The sequence below is a fragment of the Oryctolagus cuniculus genome, chromosome 17 (assembly GCF_051225735.1).
Source record: "Oryctolagus cuniculus isolate XC-2025 breed Fujian yellow rabbit chromosome 17, ASM5122573v1, whole genome shotgun sequence".
Classification (NCBI taxonomy): domain Eukaryota; kingdom Metazoa; phylum Chordata; class Mammalia; order Lagomorpha; family Leporidae; genus Oryctolagus; species Oryctolagus cuniculus.
The window spans coordinates 24,621,469-24,639,272 of record NC_142883.1 but is presented as its reverse complement, the minus strand read 5'-3'; the positions used below and the strand labels follow the sequence as shown (position 1 = coordinate 24,639,272).

The 17,804-nt window shown below is 45.8% G+C and overlaps 1 protein-coding gene across 7 annotated transcripts in view; it reads left to right on the top strand.

Moving 5' to 3' along the window:
- Positions 1-17,804, top strand: part of SKAP1 (src kinase associated phosphoprotein 1) — a 304,258-nt gene that overhangs the window by 33,199 nt on the left and 253,255 nt on the right. For all 7 annotated transcript variants that reach the window (XM_008271352.5, XM_070060822.2, XM_089318110.1 and 4 more), the window contains exon 2: positions 927-1,032. In XM_008271352.5, the coding sequence (XP_008269574.2) occupies positions 927-1,032 (106 nt within the window). The remainder of the gene's footprint in view (positions 1-926; positions 1,033-17,804) is intronic.

Genomic DNA, 17,804 nt, shown 5'->3' with positions numbered 1-17,804 from the left:
ACCAACGGAACAGGAAGACCTTTCTGTCTTTCTCTCTCACTGTCCACTCTGTCAAAAAAAAAAAAAAGTGTTCAATTCTGTGGCATTAAATACATTTATATTTTTGTGCAACTATAGTTTTTTTAATTTATTTTTAATTTTTTTTTTTTTGACAGGCAGAGTGGACAGTGAGAGACAGACAGAGAGAAAGGTCTTCCTTTGCCGTTGGTTCACCCTCCAATGGCCGCCACGGCCGGTGCGATGCGGCCGGCGAACCGCGCTGATCCAATGGCAGGAGCCAGGAGCCAGGTGCTTTTCCTGGTCTCCCATGGGGTGCAGGGCCCAAGCACCTGGGCCATCCTCCACTGCACTCCCTGGCCACAGCAGAGGGCTGGCCTGGAAGAGGGACAACCGGGACAGAATCCGGCGCCCCGACCGGGACTAGAACCCGGTGTGCCGGCGCCGCTAGGCGGAGGATTAGCCTAGTGAGCCGCGGCGCCGGCCGTGCAACTATAGTTTTTAAAGAGAACAATATCCATTTCTTTTTTATTTTTTAAGATTTATTTATTTATTTGGAAGGCAGAGTTGCAGAGAGACAGAAGGAGAGACACAGAGGGAGAGAGATCTTCCATCTGCTGTTTCATTCACCAAATGGCCACAATATCTGGGGCTAGGACAGGATGCTTTTTCCAGGTCTCCCACGTGGGTGCAGAGACCCAGGAACTTGGGCCATCCTCCGCTGCTTTCCCAGGCGCATTAGCAGGGAGCTGGAACAATCAGGACTCAAACCAGAGCCCATATGGGATACAGGTGCTTCAGGCCAGGGCTTACTTAGTCCACTGCACCACAGTGCCAGCCCCTAGTATCAGTTTCTTACTCCTTTGGATTTTCCTCTTTTGCCCTTACTACCTCTTCTTTTCTGTTGACCAACTTTGCTTTTCTTTTAGATACTGAAGATTTCCTGGCAGAAGGTTTGCGGAATGAGAACCTCAGTGCTGTGGCGAGGGACCACAGAGACCATATCCTACGGGGCTTCCAGCAAATCAGAACTAGGTTTGTATAAACTGGCTACTCTCCTCATCCCCCTTAAGCTTTACCACTGTGTATACTCAGTACCCTGTGAATCATCAAGGTGAGGCATGCCTACCTTGATTCTTTATACCTGGTAGAAATTTAACTAATATTTACTGAATTGGAGGCAGGCAAGCATAGTTAGTTTACAAAAGTAAAAATGTTTTGATAATCGTCACCTTAAATTAATTATTCTGCTTTTAGCTTTGAAGTTTTATGTTGGCTTTTATTGGATGATTTTATATTTAAGAAAAAGAATGGTGAAAGCTAGGCACTGTGCTTGTCCAAATTACTCATGGGATGGTGTTAGGTAGTATGAGATCTTTTTCATTATGATTCTTTGGTGCTGATTTTACTTCCACATCTCTTTCCCTAACATAAGACCTCCTAGACTTACCAATTGATTCTTTGACCATATTGGAACATTTTAGTACTGGACTGGGTTGGAATATCATGCTCATTAAGTTTTTTGTGTATAAGGCCCTGACCTAATTTGTGCTTTTTAGAATGTGATATATACTTGCCCAGGGAGAGAAGAAATCGCAAGTTTCCTTTACAGGGTATTTCTTTACCACCTCTTGCTTAAAACGTGGCAATTGAGCAAGAGTTCGGGGATAAGTAGGTGCTGCGTGAGCCTTTTCATCCTGGTGCAGTGTGATTCAGGATAATTCAGCTGAGGACTTAAAGAAGAGCAACTACAGGATTGTGGTTGGAATTGAACTTGCGTGGCTGACTGTTCTTTGCATCTACTTTAAAAGCCTTATGGAAATGCCTTAGAAGCAGAGAATTTTATCCTTTGGAAGGGCACAGGCAGAATCCATTCCCTCCAGGAATGAGAGACCCTCACGAGACGCCCTGCTGGATCTTAATCGATCTTTCCTGCTGGCTAATTAAGCATCACTTTTACTCAGCAACTGGGGACTGTGTAATTATCAGCCTGGGTTGCCCTGAATAATTGAAGCAAACAATGCAGAAGATGGGAGCTTTTTTGCAAAAGTGGGAATATCTATAATTTTTGATAGGCTAAAGGGATTTTGAGAGCAAACTTCTGTGTAATGTTAACTTCATTAGTAGATACATTTAGGCTTAGTTTTGTACCTGGTGGCTTAATTTGTAACCCATAGAATTTTTCATTTGCACAAGTTTGCCTTCATGTTATGGATTTCTGTAAGGATAGCATGAAGAATAAAGGTGGGATTATTTTAAATTATATTGTAGAGAAAATGTGTGTGTGTGCGTGAGTGTGTGTACAGTGGCTCTATTGGTCTAAATCCGTGAGAAGGATGCAAAAACAATCTCACTGCTTCTGCATAGACAGATATTCATGAGGAGGAATTCCTCTTTCCTATATTTGTACTACAACATTGGGAAAAATCTAAATTTCCACCTTATATCGATAAATAAAAGATAAATGATGGTTAACTCATTATGGTCAGCTGCACATGACTTCCTGGACCTGCTTTCACAAGCATGCACACACCAGCGCACACACAGAAGCTGTGCTTGCTGTGGGGTGGAGAGGCTTCCTTGTGCTCAAAGAACCTTCTGTGTGGGTCCTGGGGTCGGCACTCAGGAAGTAAGCAGCAGCAGCTTCGGGAAACCCCTGCATTGCTGGCGGGAGCTTCCTGCTCATTGCATTGTTGCAAGAAAGATGACACTGTATTTAGAATTTCATGATTATCAGATCGCTGAGGAAATGAAGAGTCAGAAAGAAGATACTGTGCAAAAAACAAAAAGGAAAAATGAGGCTTTCCTTTGGCAAACTGTTTGAAATTGCTTTGCGTCCACCCATTCAATCATCATTCTGTTAACGTGGCCCTTGTGGGGTTGAATCCTCCTCTTCAGCCGCCTGCTTCGGTCGACTCATTATGCACTCTGTATACTGATCCAAATGAGTTTGAAAGTACCAAAAGCTTGCAAGACGCCAACCATATTTCCCTGTGCTGTGTGTTGGTTGTATCTCCCCCAAAAAGCTGGGTAGGAAAAGAAATTTGGAAGTCATCGAACTTGAGAGTTAACTGTGTTGTAAACTGCTAACTGGAGGCCAGCGCTGTGGCTCACTAGGCTAATCCTCCGCTGCGGTGCCGGCACCCTGGGTTCTAGTCCCAGTCGGGGCACCGGATCCTGTCCCAGTTGCTCCTCTTCCAGTCCAGCTCTCTGCTGTGGCCCGGGAGTGCAGTGGAGGATGGCCCAAGTGCTTGGGCCCTGCACCTGCATGGGAGACCAGGAGAAGCACTTGGCTCCTGGCTTCGGATCAGTGTGGTGCGCCGGCCTCAGCGGCCTTTGCAGGGGCTGAACCAACGGAAGGAAGACCTTTCTCTCTGTCTCTCTCTCACACTGTCTAACTCTGCCTGTCAAAAAATAAATAAATAAATAAAAAAATAAACTGTTGACAGGAGAAGAATTATCAAAAGTCATTTAGGAAGTGTTATCTTTAATCATTAAAGCAATTATATCATAAGGGTGTGTTAAGTTTTGAGAGGTAGGAATCCATCTAAAACTCTAAGTTGATTTTTTTTTTTAAGATTTACTTTATTTATTTGAAAGATTTACAGAGAGAAATAGAGGTCTTCCATCTGCTCGTTCACTCCCCAAATGGCCACAACAGTCAGAGCTGAGCCAATCCGAAGCCAAGAACCAGGAGCTTCCTCCAGATATCCTACATGGGTGCAGGAGCCCAGGCATCCAGGCCATCCTCCACTGCCTTCCCAGGCACATTAGCTGGGAAATGGATCAGAAGTGGAGCGGCTGGGTCCCAAACTGGCGCCCATATGAGAAGCCAACCCTGTGGGCTCGGGCTCAGTTTTTAACCTGCTGTGCCACGGTGCTGGCCCTTGTTTGGAAAGTAGGTAAGAAATCTGTAGCAGGATAATCTGGGAAATCCACTATTCATATAATATATATAATATATATATATATATAGATAGATTTTATTTATTTATTTGACAGGTAGAGTTACAGACAGTGAGCGAGAGAGTAAGGTGGGGGGGGGGGTCTTCCTTCCATTGGTTCACTTCCCAAATGGCCACAATGGCTGGAGCTGTGCCGATCCGAATCCAGGAGCCAGGAGATTCCTCTGGGTCTCCCATGTAGGTGCAGGGGCCCAAGCACTTGGGCCATCTTCTACTGCTTTCCCAGGTCACAGCAGAGAGCTAGATTGGAAGAGGAGCAGTTGGACTAGAACTGGCACCCACATGTATGCTGGCGCCACAGGCAGAGGGTTAACCCACTGCGCCATGGCGCCGGCTCCGGTGGCAGGTTTCTTAAACGGTTGATCCAGCGGAGGCCGTCCGGCAGCAAAGATACCTTGAGAGTGGGGGAAGGGACAGAGAAAATAGAATACTTTTATGATCGAGGTAGGGATAAATTCTCTCTTGATGGCCCTTTTTGGGACAGCAAGTCATTTATGCTCCCTGTTGGAAGTGAAGGCCAGAGCCAATGGAAACACACTTGGAGTACTGTTTCCTTCTGTGAAACTTAATAATGCCAGAGGAGCTCCGAAAACAGACAGGGAGATTTATAGCACATTGAAATGAAGAGAAATAAAGAAATCACTCTGTGGAACAGGGTTATGGCACTAAACCCACAAACCCAGGGCATTTAAACTCCAGGCTGAGCGACCGTCTTGGACGTCTCTCCTTGTGGGTGGCTAGCGTGGAGCCCTGCTTGAAACACGATACAGGAGGACAGATCTCATAAAAGTAATGCTGACTTTCTTGGAGGAATTTTGGGTTTTCTTTTTAGCTTAACATGGATTTAGTTTTAAAACAAGATTTAGCTTAAGAATATATAAATCTGTTATCTTTGTGTTACACAAGGGAAAGACAAGGAGCGAGTCTGGCAAAACTCCGGAGGGCGAGAGTTTTACAGGAGCATGCTGAAAACATCATTATCACTGATCATGGAGTTTTACTTTTCCTAAGTGTTGGCTGTGGAGCTTAGAATCCACCGCCCCACCCATGACAGAAGCAGGCAGGGACTTGGCACAGCGTTTAAGCTGTCACTTGGGACACCCACACCCCATATCAGATTGACCTGGTTCAAGTCCTAGCTCTGCTTCTGATGCCAGCTTCCTGCTAATGCACACCCTGGGAGGTAGCAGATGATGGCTCAAGTGCTTGGGTTCCTGCCATCCACGTGGGATACCTGAACTAGGTTCTGGACTCCTGGCTTTGACCTGGTTCAGTTCTGCATTGTAGGCATTTGGTGAAGACCCCTCCCTCCCTCCCTCCCTCCCCCCACCCCGCCTTTCAAATAAAAAATAAATAAATAAAAAATTTTAAAATCCCAAATGCATTCAAATGAAAGGCAGTTATCAGTGTAATATGTTATTAGTAAGTTCAGAGATTTACTCATAGCATCTCTCTCTTTTTTTTTTTTTTTTTTTTGACAGGCAGAGTGGACAGTGAGAGAGAGAGACAGAGAGAAAGGTCTTCCTTTGCTGTTGGTTCACCCTCCAATGGCCGCCGCAGCCAGCGCATTGCGGCCGGTGCATCGTGCTGATCAGAAGGCAGGAGCCAGGTGCTTCTCCTGGTCTCCCATGGGGTGCAGGGCCCAAGCACTTGGACCATCCTCCACTGTACTCCCGGGCCACAGCAGAGAGCTGGCCTGGAAGAGGGGCAACCGGGACAGAATCTGGTGCCCTGACCGGGACTAGAACCCGGTGTGCTGGCGCTGCTAGGTGGAGGATTAACCTAGTGAGCCGCAGTGCCGGCCTCTCATAGCATCTCTTTAATTTTGTTACTTATTCTAGAGTTTCAGTGCCAGGACATCAAAAAAAAAAAAAAAAAAAAAAAAAAAAAAAAAAAAAGAGTGGAGGTATTTGTATGTCTTACTCCAGTTTCAGTGGCTCTGAAAAGGCTCGAAGGTCATAGCAATAATTTGCCCATATCTTAAAGATGAATAATTCACTTCTTCCTTTTTCAGACCCTTTCCATGTCTGCCATCCTTAAAGGAAGAAAGAAAACAGAAACCTGCAGGGACATCAGGGTTGTCTCTCCACCTATCAGTTTATATGCAAATTTCTGAACTAGTTCATTGTTATTCAGCGAATATATGTTGAGATTTCACAATTTTTTTTCTTTTTTTTTTTTTTGACAGGCAGAGTTAGACAGTGAGAAAGAGAGAGACAGAGAGAAAGGTCTTCCTTTCGTTGGTTCACCCCCCAAGTGGCCGCCACAGCCGGCGCACTGCGCTAATCTGAAGCCAGGAGCCAGATGCTTCCTCCTGGTCTCCCATGCGGGTGCAGGGCCCAAGCACTTGGGCCATCCTCCACTGCCCTTCCAGGCCACAGCAGAGAGCTGGACAGGAAGAGGATCAACTGGGATAGAATCCAGCACCCCAACCGGGACTAGGACCCGGGGTGCTGGCGCCGCAGGCAGAGGATTAGCCTAGTGAGGCGAGGTGCCAGCCGAGATTTCACAATTGTAGATTGTAGTCAAGAGTTTAGGCAATGCTACTTCTCCTGCAGGAGGGGCGGCGCTCCTCTAGTTGTTGTTGTTGTTTTTTGACAGGCAGAGTAGACAGTGAGAGAGAGAGACAGAGAGAAAGGTCTTCCTTTGCCGTTGGTTCACCCTCCAATGGCCGCCGCAGCTGGCGTGCTGCAGCTGGCGCACCGCGCTGATCAGAAGGCAGGAGCCAGGTACTTCTCCTGGTCTCCCATGGGGTACAGGGCCCAAGGACTTGGGCCATCCTCCACTGCACTCCCGGGCCACAGCAGAGAGAGCTGGCCTGGAAGAGAGGCAACCGGGACAGAATCCGGTGCCCTGACCGGGACTAGAACCCGGTGTGCTGGCGCCGCAAGGCGGAGGATTAGCCTAGTGAGCCGCAGGCTCCTCTAGTTTTAAATGCTCTACAGGGGAGTTGAGGCTGATGTGATGTCATCTGCTGTCGGTGCCTTGGCTGGACGTTCAAGATGGGAGTGGAATGTCTAGCCTGAGGGCTGTCGAAGGCCTTGAAATCATTTTGTCTGGCCCTGCCGAGGGAATTGCAGGTGAGACTTGCAATTCAATAAATCTATAGCAGGCTGCTTTGTAAGCTGATAATTTTGTATGACCTGCAAATGATGATACTAATATCCAGATGGCCCTTGGCAGGTGTAAGAGGTTCCCCAGCCCTGGTTTAAGACCTGGAAAACAAGTGTGCATTCTCTCATGGTCAGTCTCCTTTCAGAGCAGCCTTGAAATAGGTAGCTCTCCTTTTGCTTTTATACTAATGATTACTGCGTTTATTCCTTCACTTATAAGGGTACCAGGATTTGGTGCAAGTTCCAGGATTAGCTTGATCCTTTTTTTTTTTTTTTTTTTTCACTCAGCTGTTTCGGTAGTAGTGGTAGACAGAAGCATCTCACTTTGGGATCCCCCCAAATAAATATTTTATGTAACTCTGAATTATAATAATATGTTAGTATTTTTATGCTAATGGGTAGATTTTTTTGAAGAAACACTTGAATTAATAAATTTCTTTTAAACAACTTTTTTAGGCTAATCCTCCACCTGCGGCACCGGCACTCTGGGTTCTAGTCCTGGTTGGGGTGCCAGTTTTGTCCCGGTTGTTCCTCTTCCAGTCCCGCTCTCTGCTGTGGCCCAGAAAGGCAGTGGAGAATGGCCCAAATGCTTGGGCCCTGCACCCACATGGGAGACCAGGAGGAAGCACCTGGCTCCTGGCTTCAGATTGGCGCAGCGCGCCGGCTGTAGCAGCCATTTGGAGGGTGAACCAATGGAAGGAAGACCTTTCTCTCTGTCTCTCTCTCTCACTGTCTAACTCTGCCTGTCAAAAAAAAAAAAAAGAGAGAGAGAGAGAAAATTGTCTTAGTTTTTCTATGTAATGATAAGCCTAGCCCTTCATGATTCAGAATAAATATTTAATAATACAAATGTGCTAATGATATTTTAATTTTTATAGCTTTAAGATTTTAGATTGATGGTCAGAAAAAAATGCATCTGTTTTTTACTTGAGAGGCAGAGAGAGAAAGAGAGAAACAGACAATCTGACAGAAACAGACAGCTTTCATCCATTGGTCTACTCACCAAATGCCCTCAACGAGTGGAACTGAGCTAGAGCCAGATACAGGAGCCCAGAACTCAATCCAGGTCTGCCATGTGGGTGCAAGAACCCAATTATTTGAGCCACCCTTCAAATAATTGCCTCCCAGGGTCTGCAGTGGTGGGAAGCGGGAGAAGGGGCCAGAGCCAGGCACTCTGATATGGGACGTGGGCATGTCACACATAGGGTAAATGTCTGTTCTGAAGATGCACTTTTGTCTTTTTTTAAGATTTGTTTATTTGAAAGGCAGAGTTACAGCGAGGGAGAGGCAGAGAGAATAGTCTTCTATCCACTGCTTTACTCCTCAAATGGCTGTGATGGCTGGAGCTGGGCCAGTCCGAAGCCAGGAGCCAGAAACTACTTCCTGGTCTCCCAAGTGGGGGCAGGGTCCCAAGCACTTGAGCCATCTTCCATTGCTTCCTCAGGCACATTAGCAGGGAGCTGGATCGGAAGTGGAGCATCCAGGTCTTGAACCAGTGCTCACATGGGATGCCTGTGCTGCATGCGGTGGCTTAACCTGCTATGCTACAGTGCTGGCCCCTGATAATGCCCTTTCAAAGGAATTTTACATCACTTGTGAAACTGGGTCATGTCTAATTCTTCCTAGTACGAAAAGTGAAAAGGAATTTTGAAACATGACCCAGGAGGCTGGCTGATCACTGAGATTGCACTCTTCAGGTTGTACTAACCAACCCATTAGTTATCTTTAATCAGATTGGCACTACTCCTTCGCCACACAGTTAGGTCACGGAAATTCGCTTTACTCCTAATAGAGTTTTTGCCATCATTATCACTTGTACACATTCTCATTATCTTACTCAATTTGGATCTGTCCTGGTCTCAGAAAATCCTTACCACATGAATCTTTTCGTTTGTTATTCAGACATTGTATGGAAAGATCATTTGTATGAAATCACTGTTTTCGCTTTTACCACCATTCGATTTGGCTTTGATTCTAAGTCTCGTTTGATCTGAGCGGGTCTTTTTGTCCCAGAGCTATGCTATTTTCTCTGCTTACAGAAAGCCAATGAAAAAAATGCCTCCCTGTACTCATCTGTTTGTGGATTCCCAGGAACCCTGTGGCTTGGGGCCTTCCTGGCTGTGGTTTTTCTATGGTTTGCATATTTTCTCTTGTTTCTGATGCAGACCCACCCTGTGTCCTCTTTCTGGGTTACAGTGAAACTGGAGCGGAGGGAGGGAAATGCCAGAGCACTGGGTCAGCGGTCAGCAGCCAGCCTCTTTGTTCTGATGTTATTTCTGCAACATTGAGTCACTTGAAGATTCCCCTCATGATGATCTTATGTTTCCGTTTTAAATTGCCTCCCCGAATGTTATTTGGAATTCTTTTATTTTGCTTTATAGATGTTACGAAAATGCAAACATTACCAACCAAACCTTGAAACCTCTATTAGATTTCTTTTATGGTGTAGCTATGATTTTGTTTCTTATTTGGAAAATGATGCAGGAAGCTTCATTTCCTTGGGTATTTATTTTATTTCATGGTCCTGTTGAAAATGCATTGGGCCTAACAGGGGATTTTACCATGGCACCATGTGAATCGCTTCTTCCTCGAATGCTGGCTCTTGTCTCCCACTGTGCAGCCTCATCCAGTCTCCCCGAAGTGCAGTGCTAGCAGGGTTGATAATGAAACGCGGTCCGCTTATCACGCTCCGCAAAAGGCTCAGAGAAGACAGGGGAGAAAAATCAATCCCACAGGAACTTCTCGAGTGCTGGATTTCTATGTGTAACTCCTGTGCATTTAAAATGGAAATGAGCTATCCTAGGGCTGTAGTTTTCGATCTACACAAGATGTCACTGCCTCCTTGGCAATGGGAATACTTTACAGACCAACTGCTGACCTGTTGGGGAAGCTCTCGTCTAGCGCCCTGGTCTGATGTAGTTTCTTCATATTTCTTTCAAAACTCTCAGCAGTGCTTTGCAATAGCTTTGATTCTTGAGGCTTCAAAGGGTGGCCCCTTCCAGGGCCAATCTTCCAAGAAAAAAAAAATAATCAGTGTAGGGGAACAAACTGCTCCTAAAGGAAGGGGCAGCTCTTCCTCTAGACAGACAGCTACCAGGGAGTTGATAACCCTGTGATACCACAGCACGGCAAACCAGGAAAGTTCCAGTCTGAAGCAACTACTTTGGAGTGACCCCGTTGTAGATAGTCCGGCTCTTAGTTTTTATCGTAGGTACAATGTGGCTGATGTAAGAAGTGTTATGATTTAAATGTTCAAGGTCAAGCTCCCTCTTAAGTTTGTGAGCTTTGTTGAGGTTTTCATTATAATTTATAGAAAACTTTATGCCCCTCTAGTCTCCAATTAGCTGTTTCCCCAAGTTATATTAGTGAGTGACTTTCCTTTAGGAAATCTGCTGTAACCACAAAGCCCCTTTTACTGTTTGGTAATTGATATCTTCTACCATGTCTTCCAAGTGCCTTTTTTCTTGTATTGATGGGAAAACAAACATTTAAAAATTACTCAGAGGAACAGAATTAATAAAATATTAGGATCTATAATTCACAATTGATTCTTTAGTTTACTTAGCCAAGCCATTAAAAAAACGAAGCAGCATCTTTCAAAAATTATTGGTTTATGATAACTTAAACAAATATTGAAGCCTAGTTAATTACATGCTTACTGTAGTGTTTAGGGTTGGAGTATACTAATGGGTGTGGTTTATTTTGGAATGTATCAAAAAAATAAGGTGGATGAATGGATGGATGGGTAGGTAAGTATGTGATAAAGCAAATAGAACAACATGTGAGTCCTAGAATCTTAGGTGTGGGTATGTACAGGTGAGTGTTCTTGTAACTTCTTCTTCATTTTTTTTTTTTTTAATTTTTTGACAGGCAGAGTGGACAGTGAGAGAGAGAAACAGAGAGAAAGGTCTTCCTTTGCTGTTGGTTCACCCTCCAATGGCTGCTGCAGCCGGTGCGCTGCGGCTGGCGCACTGCGCTGATCCTATGGCAGGAGCCAGGTGCTTCTGGTCTCCCATGGGGTGCAGGGCCCAAGCACTTGGGCCATCCTCCACTGCCTTCCCTGGCCACAGCAGAGAGCTGGCCTGGAAGAGGGGCAACCGGGACGGAATCCGGCGCCCTGACCGGGACTAGAACCCAGTGTGCCGGTGCCACAAGGCGGAGGATTAGCCTAGTGAGCCGCAGCACCAACCTTAACTTCTATGCATATTTGAAAATTTCCATGACACATCATCCCTCAGGGGTTCTGGGACCCCTTGAGGATACCAGACTCTTTGGATGTTCCAGTTCCTTATATAAAATGGTAAGCATTTGCATATAACATACACACATCATCTCATATACTTTAAATCATCTCTTGGTGACTTATAATATCTAAACAATGTTCAGGCTATGTAAATATTTGTTACATTATATTGATTAAGGAATGACAAGGAAAAAACCCTAAACATGTTCAATATGGATGCATTTTTTTCTGAATATTTTTCTTTTCTTTTTTAAATATTTTACTTATTGAAAGGTATAGTTATAGGCAATGAGAGGGAGAGACAGAGAGAAAGGTCTTCCATCTGCTGGTTCACTCACCAGGCGGTGTCAATGGCTGGAGCTGAACCAATCTGAAGCCAGGAGCTAGGAGTTTCTTCTGGGTCTCCCACATGGGTGTAGGGACCCAAGCACTTGGATCATCTTCTACTGCTTTCCCAGGCCATAGCAGAGAGCTGGATCGGAAGAGGAGCAGCCGGGACTAGAACCATTTCCCATGTGGGATGCGAGCATTGCAGGCGGAGGGTTAACTGACTTGCGCCCCAGTGCCCCCCCTTCTGAATGTTTTTCCTCTGTCATTGGTTGAATCCTTAAGTGCAGAACCCATGGAAAAGGGGGACCAACTCATAATGTTGCCAAAACTACATGATTGGCTTGACTTTGCATTTCCCAAAACCGTAGACTTCCTCAATTTGGAAATACAACAATGCGTTCATATTTGTGGGGTTTTCTAGGATGATTGTTTTCTAGGAATAACCTTATTTTTGTGTTTTACTGACCTCAGGGACACTCCTCCAGTTTTTTGTTTCTGGCATAAATAACAGGAAGTATCTAACTTTTATACTTCTTTAGAACTTCTAGGCCAGCAATTATTGAGAGCTGAAATTCAATTCAAACATTCTACCCAGGAGATCCTGAAATTTTGATTTTTTTAAAGGAAAGGCAATTTCTGACTTTTCTCATAAATTTGATAAAAGGAAAGCTAATATGAGATTGGTAGTCCAGTAGGAAATGGAACTCAATTTTACATTTTTTAAATCATTTTATGGTATTAAAAATGACAGAGGTTAGAAACAAAGCTCTTATTCTTTTATTGAACTAGAATTGAAAGTGGCAGAAAATCATTTTGGCCCTAGTGCAGTAAATGTTATCACTAAAACATGTTCAGGGGATATTAGGACAGTCTCTCAAGCACTAGAGACAAAAGTTCACAAAACAAGAACTGATTTTTCTGTCCTTATCTTGAAATTATTAGATGTGCAGGAGATGAAAGTATCTGAGCTCTCAGAAGGCAGGAGATGGAGAATGTGCCGAAGCTGACGACGTCTCCATCCTGGGACGCGGACGTGGGGAGGATGTGGCAGAGTGGGGAGGGAAGGGAGTCCGCAGGGACAGAAGGGTCAGCCCCTGAACTAGCCCCAGGGTTGTGGAATCCTGGGCCAGGCAGGGCTACGCGCATGCAATATTGCGAGCCGCTGAAGAAAACAGTAGAGAAGCCAGAAATACTATTTGTTAAAAGAAGAACTGTTTGAAGATTTTGTTTAACAAGGAGATGGAACAGGAGCTGTCAGCAGCTACTTTATTTGGAGTATCTGGTAGGAGAGAAATCTCAAGTCCACTGGGGGAAAACCAATCATTTTTGAGTGTGCAGTGTGATTATGCTTTGGAATTTTGTGTAAATGGAGCAGGTTGGTAGGCATATGCTTGCTGATCCTGACATGATTAAAATTCAGAATAAGTAAGACTCTAGTGAAATTGAGTTTTCAAGTTCCGGCCAGTGTTCTGTACTGCCATATGGCATAACTAGAATTAATTGGCGTTCCTACTCTCTTGTTCTTTTACTGAATACTTAGGTGCCCCCTTTGAAGTATTCGAGGTTCCACAGAAGCTTTCAATCACACGGAATAGGTGTTTGACATGTTCATGGAAGCAACGTGGACGGCTAAGAGTTACTTAAACGAACAAGCCCCCTGCGAGGTTTTCCGACCTCCTCCTCCCTCAGCCCTACCTCCTGCATTGTTGTTGTTGTTATTATTGTTAGAAAAATGGATACTGGGTAGGAGGGTTAACAAGAAAGAGAGGGAAAATTTTCAGGACTCTGTAGGGCACTAGAAATAAAAAAGATGGAGCAAAGAATCTATTTTGCTAGGCTTTAGCTTTTTGGTACTACCAGTGGAATCTCGGCATGGGCCAGCCACAGCAGCAACAACCGAGACCTGTTAGAACGCAGACGCTCAGGCTCCGCTGAATCCAATCCACTGAATCAGAATCTGCATTTTAGTAAGGTCCCAAGGTTATCTGCGTGCACATCAACACTTGAAAAACACTCCTGACACATCAGACATATCGGATTCATTTTCAGTTCAAGTTCTTGGAACTCAAAATACATGTTCCTTAAAGGCATGATGGTCTCCTATTTGTGTGTGTGTGTGTTTGTTTGTTTAAGAAGGACTAGCCTGCTGCTGGCATTCAGTGTGGATTCAAGGATGTTAATAGAATGGATAGTGAAAAGCTGTTAGAAAGGTATTTTTAGGTCCCAGGCTAGACCTTGGAATAATGAAAAGCCCTCCATATTGGGAACGTGACTGTTCAGTAGCTAGCCCCATATATATTATTTTCCAGAAATTTGGAACTTTCTTTTTAATGAGTGTGAGTGGTTAAAAGCCATTTGTGTCCATCTCTTTAAATATCTCCTATAAAAACGTTCCAGTTATAACTGTGCTAGAAGGCTGCAGGACTGTCGACCATGCATTGGAGTCCTGCCGCAGCGTGGCTGCTGTTGTTCCGGCTGTCTTGGTGACCACGCACCTTTGGCCGCCGTGCTCCCTGTCCATCTGCACCTCCTCATCTCGGCCGTCTCAAACCCTTCCTGACAACCTCTGTGTTTCCTACAACCCGGGTCCTGTTACCGTCAAGCCCTCTGTGTCCGCAGCCTCGCCCAGCTCCAACGTGGCCCTACCGCAGGACGCTGAGCTGTTTGCAGTCAGCTGACAGAGCGCTTGCTCATTTCCTGGAAGTGCTGTGGCCTTCTTCATGCTCCTTGCTGCCGTTCTAGACTTTTCCTACTCAGCCTTGTCCTGAGTCCTTCCCCTTTAAGGACTGTTTTTGTGGCTTTACAAGCCTCCAGCTCCAGGCCATCTGTTGAGTCTAGAGGCCCTCCCCACACTAGCCATAGGCTATAGTGTAGACTCACAGTTGTCATCCTCACTCTTGCCACTGCCCCACTGTCCTTTCTTAAACATAGCTTTTCCCTCTGTATTCTCTCTCTCCATTCATTATGTAAATATGCATGGTGTCTCTAATGTTAAGAAAAATACTGTGTCCTATGTACTGATTTTCTCTCCAAAGTCCTGTGTCTCATCTTTGAAAGGTAGCATGTTGGATAGCCCCCTCTGGGTGTCTCACACACACCTCAAACTCACCCTTCTACTAGCCCCCAATTGATAAGACACTCTGCTTGGCCAGTGGTTGATCTGGGTTTACGTAAGATATGGTTTTGGCCAAAGAAATAGAAAGAGGAGACTTATTTTTTAAATAATTTTATTTATTTATTTGAGAGCTAGAACTGCAAACACAGAGAGGGAAAGACAGAAAGGTCTTCCATCCGCTGTTTCCCTCCCCAAATGGCCACAACAGCCAGAGCTGCACTGATGCAAAGCCAGGAGCCAGGAGATTCTTCCGGGTCTCCCGTGTGGGTGCAGGGCCCCAAGCACTTGGGCCATCTTCTACTGCTTTCCCAGGCCATAGCAGAGAGCTGGATCAAAAGAGGAGCAGCTGGTAATCCTCCACCTAGCGGTGCCGGCACACCGGGTTCTAGTCCCGGTCAGGGCGCCGGATTCTGTCCCAGTTGCCCCTCTTCAGGCCAGCTCTCTGCTGTGGCCCGGGAGTGCAGTGGAGGATGGCCCAAGTGCTTGGGCCCTGCACCCCATGGGAGACCAGGAGAAGCACCTGGCACCTGCCATCGGATCAGTGCGGTGTGCCGGCCGCAGCACGCCGGCTGCGGCGGCCATTGGAGGGTGAACCAACGGCAAAGGAAGACCTTTCTTTCTGTCTCTCTCTCTCACTGTCCACTCTGCCTGTCAAAAAAAAAAAAAAGAGGAGCAGCTGACACAAACTGGTACCCATATGGATGCCAACACCCTAGGCAGAGGCTCAGCCCACTACGGCACAGCACCGGCCCCAAGAAGACTTCTGATCACCTCCTGCGGGACAGTCTTACAGGTGGAAGGTAACAAACAATATGTTGATGCAGCAGCCCCCTCAGACACTGCTCAATTTTAAGGCGTTAGAGCAGAAAGCTGGGGAGTCCTGGGACCTTCTTGTCATGGTTGGATTCCACATCATCTCTGGAGCCGCCTGTCTCTAGCTTTTCCTGTTTTGTGGGGAAAATCAACCCCCACTTGTTTAAAGCCCTGTCGTTCAGGTTTTTTGTTGCTTGTGGCCGGAGGAGTCCTAACTTGCTCACGCTGAGCTCAGGTTGTTCATCTCTGAAGTCTCCTTCTGCTTCCCTAAGCCCAGGCTCCCAAGGCAGGATCCTGGGAGTCATTCCCCGAACCATCAACCATCATCATCATCTTCATCCTGAAGCAGGCTTCTCACTTCTGTTCTGATGGTTCCTGGCTCAGCGTCCGCCGCCCAGGGTTTCACTTGAGCACCGCAAAAATTCGCTTTTCTCGTTCTCTGCCTCAAGTCTGTCCCCGTTGCAGTTTCTTCTCCTACATCCTGTTGAGAGAGCACTTTTCAGTTTAATCATTTGTGCTATCAAAGATTTGTTGATATGGAAAATACTAGAAATGGAAAGCACGCTGCAAAATATACAGAGTCTCACAGAGAAAAATGCCTGAAACACATATGCCAGAAGAGCCGGCGCTGTGGCGTAGCAGGTGAAGCTGCCGCCTGCAGTGCCAGCATCCCACGTGGGTGCTGGTTCGAGTCCTCACTGCTCTACTTCCAATCCAGCTCTCTGCTATGGCCTGGGAGAGCAGTGGAAGATGGCCCAAGTCCTTGGGCCCCTGCACCCATGTGGGAGACCCGGAAGAAGCTCCTGGCTCCTGGCAGCTCCAGCCATTGTGGCCATTTGGGGAGTGAACCAGTGGATGGAAGACCTTTCTCTCTCTCTCTCTCTGCCCCTCCTTCTCTTTCTATGTAACTCTGACTTTCAAGTGAATAAGTAAATCTTTAAATATATATATTATATATTATATTATAATATTATATATTATATATATAACATATATATATGTTAAAGGCAATGATTCCTGTCAAGTGGACTTTGAGTTATTAAATTAAAAAAGCATTTTAACTGGTTCATAGAAATTGTATATATTTATGAGGCCCCATGTAATGTTTTGTGTATGCATAGTGTAATAGTGAAATCAAGGTAAATATAACTTTCCTCAAATAATATTCGTTTCTTTGTGGTGGAAAATTAAAAATCCTGCCTTCTAGCTTTTTGGTAGGAAAACGTCCAGCAGTGTCTGTAGTCGCCCGGCTGTGGGGCAGAACACCACGGCTGCTTCCTCCTCACCGTAGCTGGGTTCCTGTTCACCAGCCTTTCCCAGTCCTCCCTTTTTTTTTTTTTTTTAATTTTTTGACAGGCATAGTGGACAGTGAGAGAGAGAGACAGAGAGAAAGGTCTTCCTTTTGCCGTTGGTTCACCCTCCAATGGCTGCCACGGCCGGCGCGCTGCGGCCGGCGCACCGCGCTGATCCGATGGCAGGTGCCAGGTGCTTCTCCTGGTCTCCCATGGGGTGCAGGGCCCAAGCACTTGGGCCATCCTCCACTGCCTTCCCGGGCCACAGCAGAGAGCTGGCTTGGAAGAGGGGCAACCGGGACAGAATCCGGCACCCTGACCGGGACTAGAACCCGGTGTGCCAGCGCCGCAAGGCGGAGGATTAGCCTAGTGAGCCGTGGCGCTGGCCCCGCATTCCTCCCTTGAGTGATTGTTAACTCCTCCTCCTTGTTTATTTGTGTTTTCCAACCCTCTACAGTGAATTGGTATTCAATCGTAACTTACTGATATCGGAGTCTTAACAAGGACCAGGAATTTAGGCCGAAAGGTGTTTGATTTCCAGGAGCTGGCACTGAATGGAGGAGAGACGTGGAAAGAGGGGATTGGGCTTTAATTTTGCAGCCTGGCCTGGGTCACATCTGTGCAAATAAACAGCTGTATTCAGAGGTGTTTTATGCTATGCCTAAACACAGGCACACAGAAGTGAAGTCATTTTTGAACCATTTGAAATACAGCAGTCCTTTGAGTAATTGATGATTTTTCTAAAATATGGTGTTGTGTTTTTTTTTTTTTTTTTTTTTTTTTTTAACTAAAGGAAGTTCACTGTCAAGGTCTTCATCAGATGAGGTATCACTGACTGAGAACAACTTCCATTTCTTAGCTGTTGTCCCTTTGAACCGCACTGAGCCGACACAGGACGGATCCTTCTTTAGACAAGGATTATCTACACTCTCTGTG